The 15,770-nt window shown below is 44.6% G+C and overlaps 1 protein-coding gene across 3 annotated transcripts in view; it reads right to left on the reverse strand.

Moving 5' to 3' along the window:
* Positions 1-15,770, reverse strand: part of RAB11FIP4 (RAB11 family interacting protein 4) — a 312,484-nt gene that overhangs the window by 189,779 nt on the left and 106,935 nt on the right. For all 3 annotated transcript variants that reach the window (XM_053289861.1, XM_053289862.1, XM_053289863.1), the window contains exon 3: positions 7,963-8,051. In XM_053289861.1, the coding sequence (XP_053145836.1) occupies positions 7,963-8,051 (89 nt within the window). The remainder of the gene's footprint in view (positions 1-7,962; positions 8,052-15,770) is intronic.

A 15,770-nucleotide genomic window follows, 5' to 3' on the forward strand; every position in this document is an offset into this window, starting at 1 on the left:
TGGTAGCACGTCATGCTTAGAGCATTCAAATAGGCAGCAGAGCCCCAGCTGCAGTTGGCTGCAGCTCCGGAGCCAATGGATGCTGCTGCTTTGGCACAGGGGCGAGAGGTGGAGCCAAGATGGCACTGGGTCCACAGCAGTATGTTTTGGGCTCTGTCTAAAATAATGACCTCATCCTCCCTTTTCTTTGATTTCATTGAATGTTTTAGTCCCTAGTAGTTGTTTTCTCATCCCTGAAATTTGTGCAGAGTTTTTGTTTTGGTCTGTTTGGCCTGGCTGGGATTTTTCTCTTCTCCTGATGAAGGGGGTTTTGCTGGAACTTTATCCAAGTGGTTTGGAGCCAGTCTATCAGCATTACAGTATATCAGGCTGGAGTTTGGAATAATTAAGAGCCATTGATGTTGAACTTCCCAAATGGGTAAGGAACACTCAAGATCATCTCCTGGGTTACAGAGACTGCAAAAATCAGCAAAACAGACCACAACTGATGACCTGCTATCTCTTAAGGAGACAGTTTGTGATTTAATTACCCTTGCTTCACCAAATAAATTTAATGTATTGGATATGGAGACAGCAGAGGCTTCCACTCAGGCAGAGGAAGAGGTGTGAGGTGTGAAGGGGTTTTAAACTTTAAGAATGGTGCACCCCAGATGGAGAACCCCCACCCCCATTTGGAGTTGGTGGGTGTACAGAATTGCTCTCTAGGTCATTACCTAGAGGAGCACACTCATTTGACCGCAAGAACTGTCCAAACAATTTTTGAACAAATATAATTAGTGTCATCTAAATTAGAGTACATTACGACTGCCTTTGAACAGTTTATGAAGAAACAACCAGAACAATGCTCTGTGCCTGCTACAAACAGCTGCATAACAACTCAAATCCTATAAGTACAGCAAGGTTATTTACTCTGCCCAAGGCTCCTGTTGTACGATGTTTACAAAGAAAACAAATCCTCCTACACATAGCATTTTTTGAGGTTAACAGAGGCAGATGGCATTTTAGGAAAAATATTTGTCATTCCTTAAGTCAGCTTCTAAGAACAGACTTTGGTCAAATTGACTTAATTGAGTGGGAGAGACTTCCTAATCAAAGATTGGGGATGAGGATTCTGCTGACATTTGAGCAAATGATTATACCATCAATTTTATTAAAAATGAAGAAGTTTTTATGGTCTGCTTTTAAAACTATACTAATTTGTGTTTTTAGAGAAGAAATCGTTAGCTAGAGCCGGGAAAGGGTAGACAAGAGTAAGCCAGTACAGCTGACCTTGAGCTCGTAGAGCCTGCTGGATGTTTGCCAGAATTACCAGTATTCTCTCCCAGACCTGCTAAACAGAACTTTTTAATATATACCAATGATGCAGAATGGTTTGTCAGAGAAAGGAATTATTAACCCCTTAAATGAACAGTTGGCGAAACAGCAAGATCATATTACCTCCAGGCAATTTTATCAAACATTCAAGGAATAGCAGAACCTCTCAATACTCTTCTCTTGTGAAATGTGATAGACCAAACGGTAGGGGACAGAAAGGGAAGGGGGTCCCCTCTTCAGGCTCTGTGGATGTCCCCAATGTTATGGACCAAGATCTAGGTACAGGGCTTCCGCAGATAAGAAAACTGGCAGCTCAAAAACTCAAGCTGATCTGTCCGGGGCAGGGGTGTATCTAGGATGGGGCAGGCAGGGCACGTGCCCCGGGCGCCACTTGAAGGGGGGCGCAATTTTTTAAAATGAACATTTTTTAAAAAAAAATGGCTGCCAAAAACCAAATGGCCACTGCGCATGCTCAAATGGCCCATGCCAGGCCTCGCAGAGGCCATTTGAGCATGTGCGGTGGCCATTTTATTTTTGGCGGCCATTTTTTTAAAAAAAACATTATTTTTAAAGATGGCCACCGAACATGCTCCAATGGTCCCTATGAGGCCCTAGGCCTTGCTAGGCTTTGCAGAGGCCATTTGAGCATGCATGGCAGCCTCCAAAATGGCCACCACGCCGATCTTTGTAGTCCCAAACAGGCCCAAAAATCAGCCCGGGTTAGGCTGCAGCAGTGAATTAAGAGGCTGGTGGGGGGATGGGGGTCCTTTGCAGCCCCCTACCATGCCCTATAGGAAGCCCCCGAAAGGGGCTACAGGTAATTTTTAAAAATTTAATATCAGTCACTGTACACATATTCAGTTTGGCACTATGTACAGAGGGCTTGTGAATACCGAGCTGAAGCTTATGAGCTAGGATTGTATTCCTTTGCTCTTACTTTGCTTCTTGTGATAAGTGAGTTAAATGTGATGTCTTAATAATATGGCTATTAATGGTGAGTTTGTCTTTGAATCAGTGTGAAATCCTTAGTATTAAGACCCACTGGGAGTTTCTTGCTCTCTTTCTCTCATTTTAACTGTCTTTCCGGAATACTAGAATATATTCCAAGCAGTGACACAGTTTACTCTGCATATCCTTTAATTATTTTCAGAGTATCTGGGAAAGGCAAATTCTCCATTTATTTTTGAAACGTATGTAATAGTGATGCTACAATGCATAGTAGAGAATTAGACAGGCACTTCTGTTTAGTTTTCCAAGTACACTTCCACATAGTATTTGGGTATTTCATGAGCCCCAGCATACTGAAATTGGTAGTTTTCCAGCATTTTTTGGTCTGGCTATGTCCAATGCTAAATAGTTTTTGAAAGATTAAAAGATTAACGAGCTTGATTTGTATTTTTCAGCTGATATTATGGTAAAGTTATCTGAAAGTTGGGTGTCAGATGCTTGGCCAGGGGGCGCAATTTCAGTGCTTGCCCTAGGTGCTATTTTCCCTAGATATGCCTCTGGTCTGGGGAGATCTTGGTTCTAGAAAATCAATTAAGGAAAAGCAGCAGTGCCCATGCTTTTGGACCACTAAGGCAATAAGGAATACCAACTGGACCATCTGCCCAAGAGGCACAATGAACATCACTGTCAGAGGAAGGATGTACTCATTGGCAGTTGCCTGAGATTCTCCAGGAACTGGACCCACTGGGCCTATTACCACCCTTGCTTGGACTTATGGAGGAAACATCTAAGGAGTTGGCGGGAGAGCTGCCCATTCAAAGTAATTGTGGCTGCAGAGGATTGTGGCTACAGAGATCATGACACTCTATGGCGAACTAGCATTAGTTCACAAAGCTGGCTGTGGTCTCCATGCAACTGCCCTGGGCTTGTGAACTCCTTTTGGGCTGAGAATGGCATGAGTGAGGGAGTGCAGTTTTCATAGCAGTCATATTCTACCTGTGAGATAGGTGAGACTGAGAGATAGTAAGTTCCCAAAGAGGTTTAGATAGATAGATAGATAGATAGATAGATAGATAGATAGATAGATAGATAGACAGATAGAAAATGGCTCCCTGTCCCCAAAGGGCTCACAATGTACAAAAAGATAGGCACCAGCCACAGTCACTGAAGGGATGGATAGGGCCAGTTGGCGGATGGATGGGGCCAGTTGTTCTCCCCCTACTAAGTAAAGAGAATCATCACTTTTAAAAAGTGCCTCTTTGCTCAGTTAGTAGGGGACAAGTCTTAGGTCATCCAGTGAGTTTCATGGAGGAGTGGGGATTCAAACCTGGGTCTGTGCAGTACTATTCCAATACTCTCACCAGTACACCACACAGGCTTTTATACAGAAGCCATCTGATGGCAAGAAGCAGCTCTTATTTCTGCATTTGACTGCTCGGGTTGCCAATGTTCCAGGATTAGCCAAATTGACTGCAGAAGGCACTAGGCTTAGGGGATGGGGGCATCGCTCAGAGGTAGAGCATCTGCTTCACATGCAGAAGGCCTCAGGTTCAATCCCTAGCATTTCCAGATAGGGCTGGGAAAGATTCCTGTTTGTAAGGCAGCCCTGGAGAGCCACTGCCAGTCATGTAGATGATACCACTAGATGGACCAATGGTCCAGTGCAGTATAAGGCAGCTTCCTCTATACCTATGAACAAATCCACTGACCACTAGGGGTGAGGAGCAGCTGATAAGAGACAGTGAATGGTTGGATGGTTATCCACCAAGTAGAAATTACTGGCTGATATCCCAACGAAGCGCTTGCGGAAGGATATTACACTAGTGCAAAGCTGTTGCCCTAGCTACTGGCATGACGTACCTGGAGCTTGCCTTCCAAACTAGTGTTGCACTACCACATGCATGCTTATGCTTGTGCAACAGTTGGGCAACCCGCAGCATGCTTCACTTCCTTTAAGTGGAACTTTTGTGCAGTTCCATAGTTGCACAAATCTTTGCACAAATCCTTGGGAACGTTCTTCCTTCCACAATTTCTTCCTTTGATAGAGTCAAATTGCTACTCAAAAACAATTACTGAAGGTGCCTCAAGAACAGCTGCACAGAAGGTCAGCCGATGTGGCCCATAGAGTGGTAGCAAAGCTGGAATTCTGTTATCCTCTGTCCTTGGTGGTTGCCACCACTAGATAGAGCTGCAGCAACACAGAAACACAGCCTTTGTCACACACCTCTGAGAGGCCATGATATTCTAGCTATAATACTGGCAAAATATGAGGCTGAAAGGAAAGCTGTGCATTCTGAGGAAAGCTCCACATTATTGTCTGGTTAACTGCCTCAGTCCTACCCTGATTACTCCACAGGTATTTCTTGGGCCTCCAAAATCAGTATCTGAATAATTATCCACAAGAAGCAGCAGGAGAGAAACTGCAAGGCTCAGAGAAAACATATTTGTACGACATAACTCAAGAATACCTCAGGGTAAAGTCAGCACCCAGAACATGGGGCTTTTGCCATGGAGAACAATGAGAATTGAGCCAGACTTTTGCTAGGGCCTCAAGAGTTCTCAGCTGCAATTGGTTCTCTCAGTGTCACTTTACTTTATGAGTTATAGAAGCAGAATGGCTACAAAATGCTTCTGGATGTTGGGCTCTTTCTGGCTGCCCTATTGCCTGGAAGAGACTGCCTGCCTGTGTGGGCTGCTGCTGTCACACAGAAAGGCTCCACAGGAAGTGTCCATAAAGTACATCATGATTTAACACACATTTTGTCCCCGCCCACCCCAAAACCATTTGTCACCCTAGTAGCCAACTTTCCCAAAGAGTAATGTGCACACATCATGACATTCACATGTTTAGTGACTGTAATGAACCATTCTGCTGCTTCTAATTTGTAAGGAATGCAATTTGATTGGTAAACACAGCTACTGCAATGACAACAAGCAACCATCCTGATCCCATGCCTGGACCACACGCAGGAAAATACAATAGTTGAGCTTCTGAAGATGCTACATATCAGAATCCTCAAAATGTACAACATCATCTTCTCCAGGGCTAAGAAAACCATGTAAAGTGCACTTTGTCCCATGCCTAAATGTAATCATAAATTGCTATCCAATCTCATCCCAGGAACATTATCTCTGCCTTTCTGAGCCAGGCTTAAGAAAATACAATAGCTGAAACCTCTAAAAGCATATCATTTCATTCTCTACCTCAGAGCTTAAAAAAAAGCAGTGAAGGGTGCTTGTGGCACTTGTGTATAACTACAGATTGTTGCTTGTCCTTATACATCCAATGAGAGGTCATGCAAAAAGGTGGTGGTGACAGTCAACAGAAAGCAAGGATATGTACCTACTGGCAACTGTTAACTGTCTACCATTAATGACTGTGCTGGAGAAGCAAATATATGCATTCATGGTATTAATGTATCTTACTAATGCTTTTTGCCATGCATGCCCCAAGTTTTGTCCCTATGGGAACAAATGTTTTGTCCCTATTAAGATCAGCCAAACTCTCTCTCTCTCTCTCTCTCTCTCTCTCTCACACACACACACACACACACACGTCTGTTCATCCTTAACCAGCTCTAGCCACACATACACCCAGTTATAAAACTGACAATACTTCTAATCAGCTACTTAGAGGAGGCAAGGAAACTAAACATGCCTGCCCCTACTTCCCCCAGACACCTGATCAATGCTATCACATGGCTATTGGGCTAGGACTGTATGCACCAGCACCCATTTGCTCCTATGTGTGTGTCTCTTAGCTGGATCATGGCACCTTAGCTGATCTGGTTCAACTTTCTCAACATTATCAAGCCACAAATAATAATAATTCTAGTAGCCCACAAATAACTGAAAAGTGAGGCATCCTGAATGTTTCTCTTTATCATACACTATATCACAATCCTTTATTCCAAATTTAGGTCTAGTTGCTACGCTCACAGCCATGACTTTGAATGAGAATCATCACTTCCCCCACAAACATGCATCAAAACAAAGGAAAGGGAATTATTCATTTGCTAGTTTATCTTGACTGTAAGCACATAGGGATGATTGAAGGAAGTAAAGGAATAACTAATCAGTGACACATCACTTTGCATATGTGCCCATCAATAAAGTCTAAATTGTTTTCAGTCACACTATCCAACTATGAAGTTGTTAATTATGACTCACTGGCTTTGGAAAACACACATGATTAGGATCTGGTTTGTGGTTAGCATTCAAATAATCTGTACACATAAAATATAGTTTAATGAGTCAGTAGTCATACTCCCACCCAGTGCTGGTGCAAGGTTGTTGTGGGCCCTTGCCTAAGCACCATTGTGCCCACCCCCCAGCAGCATGGCGGGAAGCCAAGCTGGTGGTCACCATCTTTGTTTACAAGTAATGCAATGCGCTTGACCCCATCACTATGTCTAGGGACACAATGGTGGGGGTATTTGTAGTACATTGCATCCAGTGCACCAGCAGTTTGACTCCTGAAGCCTTCCCTAGACTGCCACTAGGATTTGAGGATGCTTACCAGTAGTGGTGGCCAGTGTTCCCTGTAGCAAGGATTCCCAGATGTTGTTGACTACAACTCCCAGCATCCTCAGGCAAAGGCCATTGCATCTGGGGATGCTGGGCATTGTAGTCAACAATATCTGTGAATCTTTGTAACAGGAAACACTGGTGGTGGCCCAGACCACGCTTACAGTCATAGTGTTGCTGCCTGCCATTTATATTTACCTATAAAGCAACATGTTCATCCCCACCACTGCATCACTAGATATAGTGACAGGGATGGGTGCATTGCACTATAGGAAAACTGAACTGGTAGGCTTCCCAGAAGCATCTGGTGGATCGCTGTGGGAAACAGGATGCTAGACTTAGATAGGCTGCCTTGGGCCTGACCCAGCAAGGCTGTTCTTATGCTCTTATGACAACAGCAGTGTGGCTATTCAAGAGTGATCTGGGGTCAGGATTGCTGCTGCTGCTGCTGCTGCTATTAAAGTAACCACCCATCTGGGTTTTGGAGAGGTTCACCTTGGTGGCAGGGGTAGTGGCAGTGGCTTGGAGTGCTACTCACTCTCTTATCAGGGCCTCGGGGTTAGTTGTGGGCCAACTGATGGCCTTGGACCCTCAGCCAGTGCCCTGGTTGACCAACCCTTGGGACGCCAGCCCTGATCTCACCACTGTCATTTCTGAGGCAGCTGGGACAGCAGAGAACCTTCTCCAAAGCAAGGGACCCTTGAGTCATAATCTCTATTCAAAATGTAAAAGCACTTTCACAAAACACAAAGCAAATGAAAACATTTTACCCTTTCCGTGCGGCCTCTATCTCAAACCTGGTCATGTTAAACAATCAACACAGGAACTTCAGCTTTGAAATCTCCGTCATTGGAGGATAGGCCCCCCCCCCCCCGCTTTGCTTTGATTTGCAACTACTCATGAACATAACATTTATGGCCCCCAAAACAGACCTTGGACAAAAAGGATACCAAACTTTAATGGCTTCTTGATCTTTGAAACACCCTCAAGATTTCAGAGAAACTGCTAGACTCTCCCAGTGCCTTTCCTTTGGCCCAAGTCTTGCTGTTTTCACTATCAGTAAGCTGCGGCTGAGTAACGTGAACAAAAAGAGGCCTTGTGGGAGAAACGGCTGCAATACTGGATTCTCCCAGAATTCAACAGGGAGGGTCAAGAAGCAGTGATTCTTTTTACCTGATAGTAATAATCCTCATATTCTGTCTCGTAGTGCCGAGGCCCGAGGCTTTCAGCCGACAAAGCATCCTTCAATAACTCTTCACAGCCTGAAAACAGGAACAAAGAGCAGATGTTCATAACAACAGCCCAATGAGAATAATAAAGTTAGGATACTTGTGCAGGTCTCAGCTAGAGAAAAGGCCAAAAGGTATCTGGGATATTGCAACGATGTTGTGGCCAAGTCCCATTGAAATTAATGGGGCTCAAGTTCATCATGACTAACTTGTCTCATTGATTTCAATGGTGCTTGGTCATAACTAACTAATCTGGATGTTGCCCATGGTCAACCTTTTAAGAAAATGGGGCTGAGAAAGCCTGAGAAAAGAGGTAATTCTTATGACATCATTTGAATGCAGAAAGAAGGAGCAGCAGAAAAAAAATATATATGTATACACACACACACACACACACACACACACACAATATCAGATAATTCCAAAGATAAGGACTGATAACAAAGAAAGGGTGAGTCACAGACCAAACAGAAGTGAGGTGTGCTTCTGTTTAACAAGGAGTTGCATATCAGAAGACAGTGAGGAACATACAGCTGAAATAAAGAAGAAAGATAAGGCAGAGAGAGTGAATGAAGTTAAGTTGGAAATAAATTTAAAATTCTAATATGAAAGATGAACAGAAGCCAATGATGTTCATGACACAGAGGAGTAGTCAAAGTGACAAGAAGAGAAAATGAGATGCATGGAAGCATTCATTCATAACAGAAACAAGAGGGGGGCGAGTCAAAATTACTGCCTCTGAGTCCAACCTACATTTAGTGTCAACAACATCAGTAGGAGGTTCCTTACTTACTTCAGTTTGTGGTGTACTACACGTACATGGGGCTAGGCAGAAGTACTGGTGCTAGATAAGATGCTTTTAACCCTGAATTTGTTATGGCTTCTGGCCATGACAAATATAATTTTCTGCATTTTAAAATTTTATTGGCTTCCTCTATAATAAAAGGCTAAAGTGTAATCCCGTGTCTGCCCATGTCTTTCTTGGCTGTTCTGGGCATGCCCAGAACGTCCGAGAAAGATACGGCCGCAGAGACACGGCAGCCATGTTGGGGCCGGGAGGAGAATGCGGGCGAGGCGGCGGCGGCGGGGCGACTGGCCCCGATAGCGGCGGCGGGAGTGCGGGCGAGGCAGCAGCGGAGCCTCGGCCAGAGGTGGTGGTGGCCGCGGCGGGGCGACTGGCCCCGATGGCGGCGGCATTGGGCGGGTGAAGGAAGATCGGATCCCTCCTCTCAGCAATGGGTCAGAGGGAAGAGGAAGCATCGCTCCTCCTGAGCGAACTCCCCCAAGTCTCTCCCTCCCGGTCCCTGCCCCAGCCTGCTCGGAATCGGGAACGTGGACCTCGCTGACCCAAGCGAGCTAGAAATCCCCGGCTCGAGACCGACAGCGCTCCGCCTCCGCTGAAAGCTCCCATACTGCAACAGGAAGGAGGAGCGCTGGCCGGCCGCATGATCGGAGACGGGATGGGCACCAGCAGGGTTGGGCAACACAGCCAGGCTGTGGGAGAAAGGCCGCTTTCCCTTTCCTCTGTGCAGAGCAAGCAGCCGGGGGGGGGGGCGCGCACACAGGAAGGCCGGAGGAGGACTGAGGCCAGCAGCATCCCGCGCTTCTCGGGGGCCCCTCGCATGCCTCTGGGGAGCAGCCCCAACGCAGGAGGGAGGGAGAGCGGCGCACGCCCTCTGCGCTCCCATAATGGCTCCCCTGAGACTGGCAGGAGGATGCAGAGGCATGTCCATCCTGCCCCGGAGGAGCCTGGTGCACCGCTCGCCCCCCCCCCCTCAAGTCCCATTTGCCCCAGTGGCGGCAGGTAGGAACCTAGCAATTCCGCTCCCCACGTTCGTCGCCTTCAAGGAAACGGTGCCAGGTCAAATGAGCGACAGAGCTGCCACCTTTTGCCCTGCCCTGCCCTGCCCTTCGGTCCAAACAACTCTGTGAGGAGCCGGTGTCACTAGCAGTTATGGAGGAGGAGGAGTGTGGCCCCAAAGCTCTACTAGCACCCGTTAATTTAACGGGCTTAAAGATACTAGTTAACAATAACTTTACAATCCAGCTACATTCATTTATTTGATTAAGTAAATACTGGCTTCCCGCTTACCTGTCTGCGCAGTTCATGTTAACCATACATATAAACCATTGCTATAATAATTCAAAACATAATACTCCACACTGCTACTCAATTTTACCCAACCCAACCTGCTGTTATTACTATATTTCAAACCCTGCTGAAAGGTCCATATTAGAAAAATTCTTTAAGTAAAATAAAAATGGTTCCCAATCTTCTTTGAAACATTCCAAGTTTTCATCCCTTATAAGTGCTGTAAGTTTTGCCATCTCAGCATATTCCAAAATTTTTATCAACCAGTCTTCTTTTGAGAGCATTTTATTGTCTTTCCATTTCTGTGCATATACTATTCTAGCCGCCATGGTTGCATACATAAAAAATGTTAAATTCTGTCTGGAGAACTCTCCTTGAGTTATTCCTAGCAGGAAGGATTCTGGCCTCTTAGGAAATGTCATTTTAAAAATTTTCTTCAGCTCATTATATATCATATCCCAAAAGGCCTTTGCCTTCCCACATGACCACGACATATGAAAAAAAGTTCCTTCACATTGTCCATATTTCCAACATTTGTTTGAAACATTTTTATACATTAATGCTAATTTTTTCGGTGTCAAATACCACCTATATATCATCTTATAATAATTTTCTTTTAAAGTATAACATGCAGTGAACTTTAAATCACTTTTACATAATTTTTCCCAAGCAGCCTTATCTATATTATGACCCACATCTTGAGCCCATTTTATTTATTTATTTATTTATTTATTTATCATGGTCATTTTAACCACTTCATCTCTTGTCTCCTCCAAAAGCAACAACTTATACATCTTAGAGACTAATTTTTCATCATTTTCACACAACTCCTTCTCGAATCTCGACATTTGATCCTCACATCCAACTTTAAGATCCTTCTTATAAATTTCATTTAGCTGATGGTACTGAAACCAGTTACTAACCAGATTTTGTACTTCATTTAGGTTTTTTAATTTACAGCCCTTCTCTTGAAAACATAACAAATCCCTATAGGTACCCCATTCAGATTGCATATTTGTCTCTTTACATGCCAAAGCTTCAATCAGGGATACCCATAATGGAGTTTTACATTCCAGCCATTTTTTATATTTTACCCACACTCCCATTAGACTCCTTCTTACATAGTGATTAAGACAGTCTTTATGCACTTTGCTTTTATCACGCCACAGATATGAATGCCAGCCAAAACCTTCTATCAAATCCTTCCAGATCAAGTATTCTGGGATTTCTTAATGTTATCCATTCCTTTAACCACGTCAAGCAAACAGCATTGAAATACAACCGAAACAAATATAATTTTAACATATTAACTCTAAAGGGGTGAACCAATAAAGGTTCTGCCTGGATTCCAACAACTACCATCCTTAGCATCAACATCTCTATGACCTGGAAATGCTTAGGAATAACACAAACTTGCTTCCTTCCATACTTTCCAGAAACTGGAAGAATAGTGTGTGCAGTACCCAGAGGCTGTTGATCCCAGAGAACATTCAGTACAACCAGAACCCTGGATTAACGAAGTCCAGTAGGGAGGTCCTTTCGAGTGGAGGTGGTTGTCTCAGGTGGTGAATTATTGGGGTGCCAGCAGGGCAGCCAGATGCCCCCTGATCCCACCTCTTCAGGAGCAGCTCTTCAGGACCAATCTGACCTTTGGAAGTGTTGCAAGGAGCACCTCTCCTCACACTCCCTGAAAAGCTTGCAAGAAGCACAAGGAGAGACAAGGAGGCTGCTGGCCACCTTCCCTCCTCCCTACTTCACTTTCAAAGCTTGCAAGGGTCCATTCTGAAAGGGGGCTGACCCCCATCAAGGCATGGGGCAAGGCAGCATTTGGCACCTGGCCTCAGGCACTGAAATACCTCGGGCTTCCCTTGAGTGGCTCAATGTTGTGGGTGGGTTATGTGTTTCTATTAGATAGATTCCATTTCAGTCTATTATTGGTCTCACTTTCCTCCAACTCCAATTAAATTTGCAGCATTAACACTGTGAGAGATGTTGCTCCTGTGTGGTCTCTCAGCTGTTCCTGTGTTTGCCTGCTAATAAGCATATTAGGCGTGCACATTTTTCTTTACACACACACACACACACACACACACACACACACACACGCATCAAGTTTCATTTCCAAGAATCCATGCTAAATACAGAAGTTTAATGAAGCTACTCAGCTCCTGAGACTGTCACAAAGGGGGGCGGGGATCTGTGCTGTGCTCTCAGTACTGAGCCGCAGGAAAGGTAAGAAGAGATCAGGCTATTATAAAGGTCAGCTTATCATCATCTTGCTGTCCAGCATCTGAATTTCTCTCCATCTAATATATGAGGTTGGAAAATTGCATTACCTCATGGTATTTCTCCTTCTAGTTTATTTCCAACCGATGGGATATATTCTTGGCTGTGACATCCTATCCTACTATACAAGGCACATAAGCCAGAGGATGGAAGCAGAACAAAGATGTCAGGAGAGGCAAAACATAGCCAAGGAAGCAGCAGGTGTCTGGGGTGGAGAAGGAGGAGTACCTTTAGGGGGAGAATTATAGGCCAAGATCACTGGCTGCTTAAGCAGAAGAAAATCACTTGAGAGATGATAGTACAACAGGATAACAGCACCGAATCCAGGGAGCCTTATAGGTGGCATCAGCAAGCAGTACATCCTCTTTCTCTTTGCACATAGGCAAATCGTAACAGTGAGGCAAGAACCAAGAAGGCAGATGTCCGACGCAGGACAGTCCCTTCCAAGAGGCATCTTCCGGGTAATGATAAAACACACTTTTCCTAATGCAAAGTGACGGTTGTGAGGAAGGAAGAGGGGAAGCCAGTAATAAAGGCACTAATTATTTTTAACAGCTCCACATGAGCAAAGAATAAATAAGTAAGGGGGAGGATGTGAGGCCTAAAGCAACATATTTCAAAGCAGGGTGCCAAAATCTCTAGGCAGAGACAGCTGAAGATATTGTAGGACGGTGGGATGCCCCCAATGGTGAGGCATGATCATACCCATCCTCCCTGAGGCCAATGCTTCTCCTTAAGAGCAACTAGAAGTCACCCTGGAAGCCACATCATCTAACCTGGAGGGCCAAGGCCCTGATTCTATGTGTAGGTGGGGGCATGATTTGGCTAGGTGGGCTGGTGACAGGAGGCATGCTCCTGAATGATCCCTCAGCCAGAATCCAGGAAGGAACTGGGAGTGTCAGCCAGGGCAAAATAAGTTTCGGAGTGGGAGCACAACCTGCCAAATTGCAGAAGGTTCTGATACCTTCTGAAAATGCTACAGTGGCTTCTGGCATCCACCCAATGCTCAGACCTGAGACCCAGAATATGTGAGGTAGCCACCTCACTCTTATCATGACCTGTGTGGACAATGGATGGTGTTTCTATAATCCTCTTCTGTTCTATAACCATGTTGTAATCTTGGAGTCTGTGAGGTGGCCTCTTAAAGCCGCCTCTAGGAGGCCCCATCACATTCAGTGTGTCAGGGCGTGATGTTTTCACATGTAAATGTCATGACCCAAGCTCCCATGGAGCACTGCTAGTCAGTTAACAACCACACACCTGCCCAATGCCTTCTCACCTGCATCACAATACCCCCTGATGTTTGTTTGTTTGTTTAGCATATTTTTATACTGCCCAAAACTCACATCGGGGCGGTTTGCAATAAAACATCACATAAAAACAAAATTAAAATATATTAAAACAATTCAAAACAATGATGAATTCGATGAATCTAATTAAAAGCCTGGGGTGAATAAATTCATTTATTTAACATATTTCTATACTGCCCAAACTTGCGTCTCTGGGTGGTTTACAATTAAAATTATTTAAAACGTTAAAATCATTAACATTAAAATCATTTAAAACCAACATTAAAATATTAAAACTATAAATCTAATCAAAAGCCTCAGGTGAATAAATGTGTCTTCAGTGTCTTTTTAAAAGCTGCCAGAGATGGGGAGGCTCTTATTTCAACGGGGCACATTCCAAAGTCCAGTGGCAGCAACGGAGAAGGCCCGTTCCCGTTGCAGTTGGCGGCAACTGCAGATGAACTTCTCCAGATGATCTTAACAAGTGGTGGGGCTCATGGCGAAGAAGATGTTCTCTTAAATACCCAGGGCCTAAGCTGTTTAGGGCTTTACAGGTAGCTAGCTGGGCTGGGCGCAGAGCAGAGAGACACCAAGAGACATAATCTGGAATCTGCCCATGAGGTAGGAGCGGAACCACTGCAAAGCAGTGCCTCTCATCCCCAATCCCCTCAGATGTTCCAGAAGAATACTATGGTCAATAGTATCGAAAACCGCTGAGAGATCCAAAAGGACCAACAGAGTCACACTCCCTCAGTCAATTCCCAGTTGGAAATTATCCATCAGGCCAAACAGGGCAGTCTCCACCCCATAGCCCTCTTGAAAATCAGTTTGAAATGGGTCTAGATAATCAGTTTCCTCCAAGACCATTTGGAGCTGGGAGGTCGTTCCCACCTTCTCAATCACCTTGCCTGGCCATGAAAGGTTGGAGACTGCCCTGTAGTTGCTTAACTCTGAGGGATCCAAGGCAGGCTTCTTCAGAAGCAGTCAAATATTGCCTCCTTAATACATGTGTCTTGACAGCTCTTTTAAAAGCTGTCAGAGATGGGGAGACTCTTATTTCAGCAAGGGGCACATTCCAAAGCCTAGGGGTGGCAATGGAAAAGACCCATCCTTGAGTAGCTACCAGACGAGCTGATAGCAGCTGAGACAAAACTCCCTAGCCTAGACGATCTCAACTGGTGGTAGACTCATAATAGAGAAGGTGTTCTCTTAAATACCCTGGGCCTAAGCTCTTAAATACCCTGGGACTTTATAGGTTATAACCAGCAATCTGTATTTTGCCCAGAAACATACCGAAGATGACTGAGCCATGGGGATGGTACTTCAGCTTAGTGATAGAGCATCTGCTTTGCATGCAGAAGGTCCCAGGTTCAATCCCTGGAATCTCCAGGTAGGGCTGGGAAAGACTTCTGCCTGAAGCCTTAGAGAAACCGCTGCAAGTCAGTGTAGACAATACCGAGGTAGATGAACCAATGGTCTGACCCAGTATAAGGCAAATTCCTCTCTTCCTACATGGCTGCCCACAATGATAGAATTTATATTATGACTGGCTACTCTACAAGTCCCCAGTAGAATGAAACTTACAGAAATCCAAACTGACTACAAAATAATCTAATTTTGCTAGAAAAACTTCTTTGTTCTACACAGTCATTATCAAGATATATTTAGGTGGGCTTAAAAAATAGAAACTTGACAGGGATTGCTTTATGGTGTTGTTGCAGAGGGCAGTTTAATTTTTCTCTTCCTGCCCTTTGGATGCTAATAAAAAAAATGCTTATTAGTCACCAAGCTGTCTCGTGTCACCGTCTCTCCAGAGAGTCTTTAAAGCACAAATGAGCCACACACACTGCCAAGCTCACTACTGGAGACAGGGGTATATTTGTTAACATGAATGATCAGGGCACCAAAAAAGTCCAACAAGCAAGTGGCAAGTCGTAATGTATGCAGGCGGGTGGAACGGAGGGAATCTGTTGTTGCAATTAAAATGAAAATATACCCAGCCATCACATTTCTACAATACACTACACACAGCCTTGTGGCAATAATCAGAGGCTTACAAAGGCTGAATGACAATTCTTTCCATTC

This window comes from Hemicordylus capensis, chromosome 2, assembly GCF_027244095.1.
Source record: "Hemicordylus capensis ecotype Gifberg chromosome 2, rHemCap1.1.pri, whole genome shotgun sequence".
In the NCBI taxonomy this organism is placed as follows: domain Eukaryota; kingdom Metazoa; phylum Chordata; class Lepidosauria; order Squamata; family Cordylidae; genus Hemicordylus; species Hemicordylus capensis.